Source organism: Sinocyclocheilus rhinocerous, unplaced genomic scaffold, assembly GCF_001515625.1.
Source record: "Sinocyclocheilus rhinocerous isolate Xijiao unplaced genomic scaffold, SAMN03320098_v1.1 scaffold36, whole genome shotgun sequence".
NCBI classification, from domain to species: Eukaryota; Metazoa; Chordata; class Actinopteri; order Cypriniformes; family Cyprinidae; genus Sinocyclocheilus; species Sinocyclocheilus rhinocerous.
Genome location: NW_015664459.1, coordinates 2468034 through 2482888, shown reverse-complemented (window position 1 = coordinate 2482888; position 14855 = coordinate 2468034). Strand labels below are relative to the sequence as shown.

Sequence of the window (14855 nt, the reverse complement as noted above, 5' to 3'; positions counted from 1 at the left end):
GCATGTAACCATGGTTCCCTGAGAATAGGGAACGAGACGCTGCGTCCTCTAGAGGGCGCTAGGGGAACGCCGTCAGCGTGTCCCCTTAGCGCCCTCTAGAAGACGCAGCGTGGAGTTCCCTTTCGAAAGGGAACCCTGCTTATTACAGGGCACTGATTTATTGCATGAACAGAACAAGAACATAACATACAGTAAGTGTTTAAACTGCATGTGCACAGTTCAGCTAAATGATAAAGTTTTAAATTATTAAATGCTAAAACTGAATAAATTTAAATGAACAAACTTGGCGTTGCATTTGCAACCATGTGAAAACAGGGGGTGCTGCAGCCCCCTCAGCACCCCTACTTCCCGCGTCCCTGCTTGAAACAATGTTTCTTCCAAACAATCATAACCTTAACCCTTGCTCTAACCTCTAACCTTAACCTATTTACAAAGCTGTCATCATGGGAGACTTCTGGGAATGTTGCCCAGGCCCTGTTATGAAGGGGTCACTAAGGACCTATAGGGGAGCCCACAGATTCATCACTGGGTGTCCACCAACAAAAAACAAACGCCACGGGATTTGTGAATTTAATCAAATTCCTTTATATCCCTAAAATATAAGGTAAATTATAAATAGAAAAGAATGTTGTTCAGTGTCAATAAGAAATATTATTAGCATTGTTTGATCAAATATTTCTAGATTTTTATACTTCTACATGAGAACATGAAAATACAAACATGCTTATTAACTCACCAGGCCATTGCAAGTGCTCAGAGCTGCTTGACCCCACTTCAATGTACTGCTCCAGACATCTCCCAGGAAGTAGCAGAGAGAGTTGCCATGGCTATTTAATGTAGACCCTTGCAGACCACCATATCTCAACTCTGTGAGGAATCCAGGCGCTAGTAGATGAGGGTTTAGGGTGAGGTTAAAGTGCAGGTCTTGACCACCATACTGCAGATGGTAAAAAACCTTGGCCAGGCTCTCTTTGGTTTTTGATGTCTCTCTCCTTTGAATTCGACTCACACGGTGGGACACATGATTGGACAAAAAATGTCCCGATGAATCTACTCTGATAGGATGAACAACTTCGTAGTTAGGAAATCCATTAGGAGAACTATCTGCAAAAACACCAGGGAAATAACTCTTAGGATAAAAAGCCGCCACACACATTAAGTGGATTAGTTAAATAGTATGGTGCTATAACACAAAACAGATGAAAAAAAAGCAGATGTTGCATCTGCAGTTCTTACTTAACATCGAATGTCAAGTTCACACTTTAGGCCTAGTAACTACTACTTAGCTTGTAACTACTTTAGCTGTCAATTTGGTTACCTCAAATAGATTAGTAAACTCTCTGTAAAGTAATTAGTAGTTGAATGATATGACCTTTATTGATCCAACAAGCAGCCTTCAACTTATTCTGCCTTACAAAATTGTCAGTGGTAAAATAAATAAATACTAATACAACAACCTAGGGGGAAAATATTACATTTATATTCAACGTTTTTAGTTACATTTTTTTAAGCCTTGCATGCACAAATGGCATACACAGTTTTAGCTGTCAATTTGGTTACCTCAAATAGATTAGTAAACTCTCTGTAAAGTAATTAGTAGTTGAATGATATGACCTTTATTGATCCAACAAGCAGCCTTCAACTTATTCTGCCTTACAAAATTGTCAGTGGTAAAATAAATAAATACTAATACAACAACCTAGGGGAAAAATATTACATTTATATTCAACGTTTTTAGTTACATTTTTTTAAGCCTTGCATGCACAAATGGCATACACAGGAAAGTGCATTGTTCAAATTGGTATTATGCTCAAGAGCTTCAAACATCTCAGATATTCACATAATGTTCTCTCAAATGTAAATTAATTAAAGGATTAATGTCTGCCAGACAAGACATGTGCTCATTATTCCTGCTGTTTGCAGGCTTCTGTAAATATTTAGTTATACATAGCGTTATGCTTCAACTAAGTTTAATGGTGCAAAAGCTGGAATATTTAGCAGTGCATAAACTTAGTGCCTATTTACAACTAGGCTTACAGCTTGTGTAACAGCCTTACTAGAATAGCATTGAGATGGATGGGTTCTTTTGGCTTAAACATCAACTACCCAGCTCATGCTAGCAACTTAGCATACTAGCTAACAACCACTCTGAACATCTTAGAAATCAGAAAGCAACACTCTGGTAACCACTCTGCCCTGAAACTGCACAGTCGGGGGGGGGGAAGTTTTACATTGATAATCACTTTTTCCCCCCAGAACATGTCAAAGTCTGTGTCTTATGTATATTTTACAAAACACTAAATGATTAAGTTTTATATGATTTACTATTTATTATCATCTAAAGATATGACCAAACAACACAGACAATTTATCATAGTTTAGACTTTACAATTCCCCAAAGATTTTACTAAATGCACTGATTTTTAAGAATTGTGTGACTGTGACTGCAATTTTGCAACCAGAACATTGTAACCTTTCTGCTCTTTTTTTTGCACTTGCATAAGTTTTAATAAGTGAATCATTTAAATTCCTGTGACTTTCAAAGCAATTGAACTGTACATTGAATAATTCATGAAACAAATCCATTAATTTTCCTAATAACAGCAAGCTGAAGTCTGTCATACTATTAAAAAAACAGACCAGAATAATACACTTACAGAAGGATTTATAGTAATTATGTGGTAGAGTAAAGACTAAAATAAATTCTCAAGTCTGCATTCTCCATATTCCAATATTTCCCTAGAGACTCTGTAGTACAAACATTTGAACAGACTTTGTTACATGACTTTAGTCTGTTCATTGGCAGCCCTGTTGCTTTGACCTACATGATTGTGGAAGCAGAGGGGCTTCCACAAGAGAGCAGCAATAGGGGTAGTGTCCGCCAAGAAACGGGATATGGAGTGGGGGATGTATACGCCATTAGGGCAAACATAAGTCAAAAGCACACAAAAGCCAAATGAAAGTGGTGTGATGCTGACATTTAGAAACAATTCACATTACAGTATCCTTTTACCTTACACTTTAATATAGTTATACACAATAGCACTAAAAATTACAATTAAAACATTTTATTACAGACAGTTCTGAAGTTTTATTGTTGTTTATTATTATCCAGTAGTTTCACATAGCAGCAATTGATATTGCGATGTGAACTGTGACCTAAAATTCTAATTTACATTCAAATAACTTAATCAAGAAAGATGAATTCATATTTCATAGTTTATAGAGTACCAGTAGAAAAATTAAACAATATGTACCATGTGCCATCACAAATCATGGCCTAAATAAACAGTTAAAAAAAAAAAAAATTGGGAACACTGGGCCAAATATTTCACTTCCACTTTTTGCAGGTTGACAGTGTAATATAATCCCCAAAGTATGGGCACTTAAAAATTCTACAAGTGCATGAATGTCAACGCATTAGATGACAAAATATGACAAGTGTCATCTGTAGACAAATTATAGCAGGGCTTTTTCCAGAACTACTTCACTTTTCTGAGCCATTTTTGCAATTACCAGTTTTGCAGTGGTTTTAAGTGGATGTATGAAGTCCTCAAGGTAATAACCACAAGTTTATTTCATCACATTATATGAGCATGTTTCACTCCACTTAACGTTTTAATTCACAATAGGTTTTGTCTTAATGAACAGAATATATGCCGTTTTAAAATCAGAAGGCAAGCAAAATTATCTTTATTAAATATTTTGCTTGCAATCTCTTTAAAATAAAAGTAACATTTTAAAAACAAACAAGTGCCCAAAAATACTTTTTGGGCCACTGTATACAAACACCATTGTGCGCACACGCGCACATCATCTGACAAACAAACAAAAAAATGCTAAAAATCACAGCGTGGGACTATAATGAGACACAAGCTCAACCCACTCACCTGTGTCTTGATTATATCCGCTAGCTGTTGTGCTCTCGAACATGGACAGAAGCCCAGCTGTTATCACAAAGCAGAGAGAGAAACTTGCTGGTCCCAAAACTTTAATGCTGCAGTCCAGCTGTACCATCATGTCAAACTGCACAGAGGAGAAGACAGATCACTCCTGGTAAATCTACAGTCCATTTAAATGGTGATAGTTTGAATAGTAACTTCTGCCTCAGCCTTATGCATCGGTAGTTTGGACCCATCACACAAAAGAACGCTTCTGCATTTATTAAGCCAGAGATCTGCAATGGTCATCAGTCCGAGACAAATGATGTAGCATGATAAAGTCTGTGAATCCGGTGCATGGGCGATTTTGGGCTCCGTTAATTCAACTGGGACGACTGAAGTTACTGATGCCGCACACAGAAGAGCAGCGAACTGTGTTTCAGTAAAACTTTGTAAAAGTTCCGCCCTCTCAGTCTTCTAGTAGGAGGACCCTGTCTTTGTGTTCAGTGTGAGACTGAACCCACTCAAGTCTTTTGTTTAGTGCTTTCCGTGTTTATACTCAAATAACTCCCATCTCATAATTGAACCGTTTGTAAATGAACACAAACACAGGACGCGTTCCTGAGTTTAATCTGTGCAATTTTAAATTTTGGTTAATGAACACAACAGTCGGTCGTCTTTGGCTGTTGCGTCGCGTCTCGCGTCAAGAGCGTTTATTCCTTTGTCATTACAGCTATAAACTCGATTTACATTCTGTTCAGTTCTTTTTAGTTCCGGGTAGCTATTTTTGAATGCAAGAAGGCATGTTTTTGTATCCATGTTGATGCCATTAATAATAATGGCAATAATCATCATTTTTCTATAATGCAATTCATTATTTGATATTTGTCATAAGCCTATAGCCTATATCCTTTGACTATCATCGTTATCATCATTATCATTTGTTTATTTCCAATTGGATATGGAAAATAAATATGTTCCACAGAAGAAAGTCATACACATTTGAAACAACATCAAGGTAAATGATGACAGAATTTTCATTTTTGGGTGAATTATCCCTTTAACACCTACTAAGTAGCCTAATTGTCCACCTGTCCCACCATCTTCATTTTTCCATAAATTGAAAGACTGAAAACTGAAAATCTGACAATGCTAGCTAATTTTTAAGGGAGTAACAAACTGAGCTGCTGATATATCTGAGTGTCTATCAAGTGCCCCATCTGGTGGACACAACAGTAAGGAAACATATTTCATATCAATTTAAGTCATTCCCATCTAGCATTGTAAATTGCAATAGCTTAAGATGATATATGATAAGATGATACACGATAAGGCTTTATTGACTCTAAGAGTAGTATGAGCTATCAAGAGGAACTAAAAAAAGCAAACATTAACATAACATAAAATCCATGAACATAATATTAAATTATAGTTGCATTAAATGTTAAACCATTTGATATTGCATTTAAATAACTATGACTAATAAATGTAACAAGGCTACTGTAGACACTGTAGATATATGGGCTACATACAAATCTTGAAATAGCCTATATTGCTGTTACATTTCTAATCCGTTTGGTTTCCGTTTATTTTTCGATTTTTGTTTATTAAATGGTTAAGTAAGAGGTCTGTTTTGGAATCTTGTGTTATTTGGTCATCTTCCCTCAAATTTGTATGACATGACATGACGTCAATAGTACGACTGTACGTCAGTCAGCGGTTTTATCCAGTGCGCGCGCTTCTGCATAAAACGCTGGCTGTTAGGTGCACTGCGTGTTCAAAACACGTCGCTTACACCTGTGGGAACCCATTGCCATCTAAAACCGTTTATGTTCTGTGTGAAACAATGTCAGACTACCTGATGTGCGATCAGTAGACAGCCTTGTCCACCAGGCACCTGCTGGAGAGTTTCTTTCAGGAGCAATGGGTGACATTCTCAACCAAAGCGGATGGGGAACTTTGAACAGAAGTTTAACGGACCTGCACAAGTTCAGCATTCTGGAAGACATCGATGTGACTGCTGACGGCAGCCTCGTCCTGCGGATTATCATCTCGGTGGTTTATTCCGCGGTGTGCGCCGTGGGTTTGGTCGGAAACCTTTTGGTGTTTTTCCTTATGAAGATAAGACAAGGTCGAAAGAAATCCATCATTAATTTCTTTGTCATCAATTTAGCTGTCACCGACTTTCAGTTTGTGTTGACCTTGCCTTTCTGGGCTGTAGATACAGCGCTGGATTTCAGCTGGCCGTTTGGTAACGCCATGTGCAAGATCATTTTATCAGTCACTGTGATGAACATGTACGCCAGCGTCTTTTTCCTCACCGCGATGAGCATTACGCGCTACTGGTCTGTCGCATCTGCTTTAAAGATCCCTTCTCGAAAGAAGTCCGTGTCTGTGACGTGGGTCTGTGCTGTATTGTGGATCTTGGCGACTGTGGCAACAGCTCCAACTTCCATTTTCTCCACCGTGACAGTTGTGGCAGGTGAAAAACTCTGTCTCCTCAAGTTCCCAGATGGCCAGGATTGGCTCGCTCTGTATCACCTTCAGAAACTTGTCATTGCGTTTATCTTGCCCATGTTCATTCTCTCAGTATGTTATCTATTACTGCTGAGGTTTATCCGAAAGAGGGGCATTAATACCCGTCAAAGAAGACGATCGAAAGTAGCAAAGTCTGTAACGGTGGTGGTCCTCTCTTTTTTTATTTGCTGGATGCCAAACCATGCGATCACCCTCTGGGGCGTGCTGGTGAAATTGAACGCGGTGCACTGGGACAAAACATACTACATGGTGCATACTTATGTTTTCCCCGTGACTGTTTGTCTTGCTCATACTAATAGTTGTTTAAACCCAGTTTTGTATTGTCTAATGCGACGGGAGTTTAGGAAAATGTTACATAGTTTCTTTTGGCGCATCGCCTCGCCTGTTATTTCGAAGGCTGGAAAACTACATGGATACAGTCGAGGCAGCAATCAAAACCTGGATGACGCACAGACTGGAATTCATTTAAACGTGATTGACGCACAACGCTCCCAACAATCCAGACAAACGACCTTATACTGACAATATTCACAGGACTTCAGACGGATTCTGTCAACTAATTAAACAGTGGACTTATTTTTTTCCCCTGATAAACCAAAGGGTTACTATGATTTGAGAACGATATTGAGAACCACGAATGACTGTAGTTGTTGTTTGTGACTTGAACAGTTTTAAAGGTGTTTTATTTGTTGGTTGGCCCATATACTTACTGAATATATATAGTACATGTTAGACCTAATGGCTAAAAAAAAAAAGAAAAGAGAAAAGAAAAAGAAGATATATTTAAATGATGCTTGCAAAACTGTATTTCTAGTGCTTGTCAAACGATTAATCGCGATTAATCGCATCCAAAATAAAAGTTTTTGTTTACATAATATATGTGAGTGTACTGTGTATATTTATTATGTATATATAAATACACACTCATACAGTAAATATTTTGAAAATATTTACATGTATATATTTATAGTTATATAATTTATATTATATATAAATATATACAAATATAACAGATTTTTCTTAAATATATACGTGCATGTGTGTGTATTTATATATACATAATAAAGTACACACATATGTAAACAAAAACTTTTATTTTGGATGCGATTAATCACGATTAATCGTTTGACAGCACTAATTTACACTGTACATGACTTATAGTAATTTATTGATATGAATTGTATAATATTAGATTTATTTCAGTATAATTCATAAAGGGATACTCCACCTAAAATTAAAATTGTTTTGTGAGTGTCAAATATAAAATGTATACATAATGGATAAAAATATTTTTCCCATGCAAAAGAATCATGCAAATCTCTGGGCTGAAGATAAATTATTAAATTAAGCTTATTTGATCAAATGACAGCTGTGAAATAAATTGTGTGAGATGCTTCGGGCTAAGCTGTGTCGGTGGTTCAACTAATAGTGACAGAAAGCTTTTCATCCAAGTGCAGGAAATACTATAGCAGTATACATTAATTTCATTGATTATTTAATTTTATTATCATGAGGGAGCACTGGCGAAGAAAAGTCCAAAAATAATTTCAAAGGATTTTCCCTATATATCTTGAGCTACAAGAACACTATAGAGTTATGGTCAGAAGGTGGTTGTATACTTCAGAGAGGTCGTGTGCCAGCAAGCAATTCCCATATGTATGATAACAAAACTTGTTTCGCAAACATTTGCAGAGATATCCGTGTAAAACACTCTTCAAATGATTGTCTCTGTTGATAAGCACACATGCAAATTCAACCATTAGCAATATTCTGCTATTTGGTCACTAAGAGAATTCTTTGCCTCTAATGGAACATCTGCACAGCTATCAGTAGCATTGCCATTTGGTTTCCTGATACACCATCAGCTATGCATTAGCCATGGAACCCATTTATGGTTGGAAGTTGGATATACTGTGCAAAGGTGGATTGGCTGAGATGCGTTGTGTGAACAAATATTAATAAATGTGAAAACAGCAATGACATTACATGCCCAAAGTTTTGCAGGTTTTAAATATTTTTGTCCAGACTTTCAGAATCAACCATTTCTGAAGGTCACTGTATATGATGAAGACAAAGTGTTTCACAGATATACATCACCAGTGTTTATAAACTTGCATAATTATTTGTTTCATACATGGCCTAGTTGCTTGAGAGGCGTTTTCCCCCCAAATTCAGAAACGTAGATTTCAAAATTATTTACATGATACTTACATTGGCCATTCTATATTGTGAATATAGTCAGAAAGAAATGGTATGACACACACTGGGATTTAAAGGACAATTTAGAGGGGAAAAAATATTTAATAAATTATAATTAATTTACTGCCTTAGAGTGAATAATAAGTAATCATGTAATCCACGTAATCCAGATTACACGTAATCAGTTTCTATTTAGCACTGCTTGCCGTCTCTTCTTTGAACCCTGCAGATATGATCACATTTACCTAATATATCTACAATTAAAACACATTTTTACCTATGAAATTTAACTTGAATAATTCTGGTTTTATGTTAACTCAAAGTCTCCCACCCTATATAGCTTTAAAATGAGTCGCTAGGATTCACCACTATGGGTCACATATACACCATAAACAATAAAATGACTTCCTTGAAATGAACATCACATGGACCCTTTGTTAACGGACATGTGGAAGGGCCCTTCAGTTAGACACCTTGTGCAAGTGCATAAATGAAATATACAGCTGAATGTGCCAAAGCTTTCTTTACTGAAATAAAGACAAGACAGAGGTGATTGTTTTGGCAACACAGAAGAAATATAAAAGGTAAATGCACCTTGGTTAAGTCAAGAATCTTGATATCATTCTGGAATCTGATTTTAGCTGATCTGAGTCACGTAACGGCAATAACTAAAAATCAGTCTATACTACCATCTGAAAAACATAGCACAAATTAGATCCTTTGTGTCCAAGCATGACCCAAATATGCTTTGTCATGCATTCACCACCAGTAATAATGGACCTCTTACTGCCCGTCCCAAAAATACTATTAGACAGTTTGAGCTCATGTTGTCATGACTTGCAAATGTCACAAAACCGCATTATGTCCAAACTGTAATGTATATCTGGTAATTCTACAAACATTCACATATTATGCAAAAAAAATGCATGCTATAAACTGCAGACAAGTGGTGCTAAGAAAAATGTAATATTGCAAGTGAAGTGTCTGCTGTCTTAGACTTCTTATTGCTTTATGACTTCTCAATTCTGTGGTCTCTAACTATTTTAAAATAGCTAGTAGCATTTATGGCTCATTGGCAAAAGGATGTAACTTTCAACCACCGAGGTTTAATATATAGTTAGTTATTTCTTTAAGGTAATGAATTTCACAGATTTATATGTTGACTTGTAAAATGTTATTTTCTTATTCTAATCACATTTTAAGCACAAATATTGCAGTGTCTACTAATAGCTTGATAATTAGGCAGGCCTTTGTTTGGTGAGCAAGCAGAAAGGCACAAGATCACTCTCACAATTTTTTTTACATTCACTGTTACTGGCTGGTTAAATGACATTCCCAGCCCTACCCAGACAGCAGAGTCAAGAAATGGCTAAAAGCACATCTTTTTCAAATCCTTTATGCTTTCACTGTCTTTTTTACAGTCTATGGTTCTGTCCTCCTTTAAACAGAGTCTGAAACTTATTAGCACTTCTCATGTCATTGCCACTTTAGGATGAAGTGCTTTGTTGTATCTGTTACTTGTCGCTTTGGATGAAACCATCTGTTAAATGAATAAATGTAAATATATATATGAATTTAGAGGACTTTGATACATCAGTATAACTTTTTAACCTTGTAACGTTCTTTAAACATTCCTCAAAAGCCTAATGTATCATATTTGATACTTACATATTGTCATGATTTTTTTTTTTTTTTAATATATATATATATATGGATAATCAAGTAAACCTAAGTTGCTTCAGTATAGTACATGTTAATCTTGAAATATTACTAATAATATAAAACTAATTCTTACAATTTCTTTATGTACCATGACCTAAAGGTGGACATCGATGCAATCACACTAAAATACCTTTTACTAACAATCAGAGGGCAGAAGGAATAGGTGATTGTATAAAAGTTTTTTTTTTTTTAGCAAATTTAATCATGTTGATAATTTAATACAGTAGGCTTTATATGGATAATGATCCAAATGGGCACAAATCTCATTTTGTTGTCTCTTACTATTTTCAGAATTTAAAAAGGCAACCAACACATAACTAGTGAGCACAGTGAGGCCCAGCCTGCCTAACTGTCTTAACTATTTAGAGCGTTGGCACGATACCGTCAGGACTCATGCCAATGGAGCCCTCAAGTGGTGGGTAATGGTTCGTGCCGCATTTTAATGCATGAACAACAACTGCCTGTTGAAGGTTCTTTCAAAATGTAAGCACTTAGGCAACTGTTGTTTTCTAGACCCAAACACTTTCATTGTAAGTGTATAACTGCAGATGCATTTTTTGGTTTGTCAGGGTTTGAATCTTAGTCTGACATTTCTCATATGAAACCCTGTCTTACCTATCAGTGAAGAGCCTTATGTTGGTATTTTACAACATTCAACGGTACAAAATGTCCAACATAATGATGCAGCCAGTCCTTTGCATAACAATCCAGAGATAACATCCTCCATAATCAAAAAGCCTTTGTGAAATTTGCTCCTGCAGATAAAGGCTATAAATATAGCTCTGTTAAAATTCATTGGTTTTGTCTTTTATTTATATATATATATATTTTTTTTTAATCAGGCACCACATCAAGTATTGATGCTACTTTCAAATTTGCTTTATTCTAGATGTTTTCCACATAATTTACATAATTATACAAAATACTCTATTTCACAATGTATTATTCATAGACACAGCTGACATTAAATAAAGCAGCAAGCCAACATTAAATTCTAAGTACTGTTTTCTGAAATTATAGACATTACATCAACTCATGTTTGCATATTAGTTTAGCATGCATAACACACAATGGAAAATGCATATCATAATGGACTCACAATTTATCACCAATATGAATAAACGTGTCAGTACTTTGCCATTAATTATATCTGAACGGAACCCGATTTTATTTTCACAAATATAAATTATTTCAGCCAAACTGAACTTGAGAAATAAACAAATCCAGTCTCTGAAGAGCAAAGAGCTCTTGTTTTACTGTTTCACTGATCTCTTCTTTCTGTGTTCAGTCCTTCTCTACTATCAGAAATTGCCGTTTCCCTGCTACTCAAGTCCTGTATATTCAGCATTGTCAACTCCACCAGTTCCATCTCACTGTCTTCCGGTGGAGGGGACGCAAAATCCCCTTCAACTTTCTCCATGTCCTCTTCTGGCTTAAGCCCTATAGTGTCAGGGATGATCTCCACCTCGATATCTGAAGAATCCTCGCTCTCCTTGAACCAAACGGTCTTGTGTCTGTCGTCCTTCCTCCTCTCTTTAGCCAGAATGGATTTTACTTTATGCTTATTCGCCTTTCCTCTGGTTTGGACGGCAGGACTATGGTGTGAATGGTTGGTATGTGTCTGGAGTCCACAGGAGCTGCAGTGCCTCTGTCTCTCGCGAGGTATCACTCGCACCCTCGCTGCTTGAACTGCATCCAGTCTCCTTTCTCTCAGTTCAGCTCGCCTGGATCTGGATCTCCCTGTGTCCCCTTCATTCAAGAAACCATTATTGGTGAACTGCATGCTATCTCTTGGACTTGGCCTGTTAGGGGGCTGAGTAAACTTCAAGCATGGCCCTAAACACTGAATGAGGGCAGAGGGTTAATCTCACAATTTCATGAGCTGTATTTTACCTGCTGTAGTACATGATTACGGCGTTCTTATGGAACTTTCTCTTAAGCGTCATTTCTTTTACAAAGTGGACACTCAGAGCTGGACTCACTGAGCTTTGATGAGAAGATGCTGACCTCAGACTTGAATGCATCAGGATTCCCCTTCTTGACACGGGATATCAGATAGCCAATCACAATGAGGCAGAGCACCAGTAACGCAGCCATTACAAAGCCCAGCAAAGCCATGTCTCCTGCACGGTACCCCTCGTCGGGCGACTGGACCCCCACTGCTGATATGGCAGGTGTAAATAGAAAATTAGACAGGCAACATGCTGAAAAAAATATTAGAACCTTAAAGGATTAATTTACTTACAGAATAAAAAAATTCCTGATAATTTACTCACTCCCATGTCATCCAAGATGCAGAAATTAATTCCAGGATTTTTCCCATATAGTGGACTTCAATGGGACTCAACGGGTTGAAGGTCCAAATTGCCGTTTCAGTGCAGCTTCAAAGGGCACTACACGTTTCCAGCCGAGGAATAAGGGTCTTATCTTGTGAAATGATCGGCCATTTTTTTAAAGGGCATTTGATTTTCTTTGCATGTTCGCTTTGTAAACACTGGGTCAGTACTTCCGCCTACATCACACGTGACCTTTCCAACGTGACTACGTAATGCGTGAAGTCGAGCTAGTGTAAGACGAGCATTTGTGGTTAAAAAGTATATCAATTTTTATTTTTCATTTTTTAGAAAATGGCAGATCAGTTGGCTTGATAACACCCTAATTCCTCGGCTGGGATCGTGTAGAGCCCTTTGAAGCTGCATTGAAACTTCAATTTGGACCTTCAACCCATTGGCTCCCATTCTCCCACTATATGGAGAAAAGGCCTGGAATGTTTTCCTCAAAAACCTTAATTTCTTTTTGACTGAGAAAAGATACAAATGAACATCTTGGATGACATGTGGGTGAGTAAATTATCAGGAAATTTTTATTCTGAAAGTGAACTAATCCTTTAACACTTAAACAAGGGGTGTTTAATCTTACTCCTGAAAGGCCACCTTCCAGCAAAGTTTAGCTCTAGCCCCAGGTAATCACACTTGAACCAGCTCATCAAGGTCTTCAGGATCACTAGAAACCTCCAGGCCAGTGTGTTGGAGCTGGTTGGAGCTAAACTCTGCAGGAAAGTGGCCCTCCATAAGAAGAATTGGACACCCCTGGGTTAAACTGTATAGGAAACTTTTTTTGTAGTATAACTTACATGGTACTACAATCACAGAGAGAGTAGTTGTTCCTGCCTCACCAGTAGACACATCCACTGCCCGAAGCTGGTGACAAAATAAATAATTTTCAGTCACATTTTATGTTAAGTGGCCTTATAGTTACAATGCATTTAACCATTTGATACAATATATACTTATGTACATATATGCTTGTGCATTTGAAGTACTTAAATTAACATTTGTAGTTACGCTGTTAGCATTACCCCTAACCATAACACAAACCTTACCCAAAAAGAACTCTAACCCCTATAATCTTAACCCTAACCCTTACTCCTAAACCTAACCATACCCAATTAGCAGTAGATGTGGGAATTTTCCAGAACAACAAGAATGGAGTTATACAGTAAATCCATAGTCTTGTAGACATTGAATGTTGGTATCTAGTAGTGAAGGCTACCTAATGTAAAGTGTGACTGAATTTTCAAATTCAGACTTAGGTTTTGAAGATTTTAGCCTTAAGACTGACAGCAGTGTCTTCAGTAATAAAATCTCTTGGACCTACTTTATATTATGTTTTTAACTGCTATATACAAACTTTTAAATAATAATTCGATACAATGCACTTACCGTGTACATACTTGCATTGTACTTTTAATTGTTTCAATACCAACACACAAATAACTATATCTGTAATTAATTTCTGTAGTTACACTAAAATTATCTTTACCTATTAACCCACCCTTAAACCTACCCATACAGAAAAAAACTATTTCAGTCTCTCCACTTAGAAATGTTATGTTTTATTCAATATGTTACTTGCTGTTTCTTTGTAATTATTTGTGAAATTTACTTTACAGTTTCTGAATGATAATTGTTTAAAAGAATGTCGTGAACCATTTTTAAGTGTAATAAGATGCCCATATAAAGTGAGACGTATTTTTAAAAAAAAAATTAGCTTTGGTAAATGCTGTGGCTGCAATGAACAACAGGATTGTTTGACAATCATTTATCATACTCGGTAGCTCTGCCTTCACTCAAATCTCATAGATCCAAAATCCCTCTACATCTTTATATTAAGCATAAAATATGTGATATGCATTTCTTATTGTGCAGTACTTTTTTTTTTTTGGACAGATTACTTGCTGGAAACTTGCCCAAATTCAATGCTTTGTCAGGTTAGGACATAAGTAGAATCATAAATGAAGACCATGTAATTAATGGTAAAAGTAGACAGATTCCATGTGCAAACAATTATTATCAACTATGATGTGGTTAAAACGTCTCGGTTACGTATGTAACCCTCATTCCCTGAAGGAGGGAACGGAGATGTCACGTCGGTGACCAACGAATTGAGATCTTGCTTAGAGAGACCAATCCACTTCGAGTGTAAACTAAACGAGCCAATGCACATTGGCATGCG

General features: G+C 36.7%; 3 protein-coding genes across 3 annotated transcripts in view; 1 reads left to right on the top strand and 2 right to left on the bottom strand.

The window, feature by feature from the left end:
- Positions 1 to 4333, bottom strand: part of LOC107730163 (A disintegrin and metalloproteinase with thrombospondin motifs 7-like) — a 90664-nt gene extending 86331 nt beyond the window's left edge. The window contains exons 1-2 of the mRNA XM_016540915.1: positions 3891 to 4333; positions 737 to 1104 (exon numbers count right to left, since the gene is read on the bottom strand). Of these exons, the coding sequence (XP_016396401.1) occupies positions 737 to 1104; positions 3891 to 4020 (498 nt within the window). The 5' untranslated portion in view covers positions 4021 to 4333. The remainder of the gene's footprint in view (positions 1 to 736; positions 1105 to 3890) is intronic.
- Positions 4334 to 5655: 1322 nt separating this feature from the next.
- LOC107730165 (relaxin-3 receptor 1-like) lies at positions 5656 to 7206 on the top strand. Its single transcript, XM_016540917.1, has one exon. It carries the CDS (start codon positions 5805 to 5807, stop codon positions 6939 to 6941), a length of 1137 nt encoding a protein of 378 aa, XP_016396403.1. The 5' UTR covers positions 5656 to 5804; the 3' UTR covers positions 6942 to 7206.
- A 4279-nt stretch (positions 7207 to 11485) lies between these two features.
- LOC107730164 (cadherin-related family member 5-like) overlaps positions 11486 to 14855 on the bottom strand; it is a 15878-nt gene continuing 12508 nt past the window's right edge. Inside the window, exons 12-14 of the mRNA XM_016540916.1 lie at positions 13474 to 13540; positions 12348 to 12502; positions 11486 to 12183 (exon numbers count right to left, since the gene is read on the bottom strand). Coding sequence (XP_016396402.1) covers positions 11602 to 12183; positions 12348 to 12502; positions 13474 to 13540 — 804 coding nt within the window. The 3' untranslated portion in view covers positions 11486 to 11601. The remainder of the gene's footprint in view (positions 12184 to 12347; positions 12503 to 13473; positions 13541 to 14855) is intronic.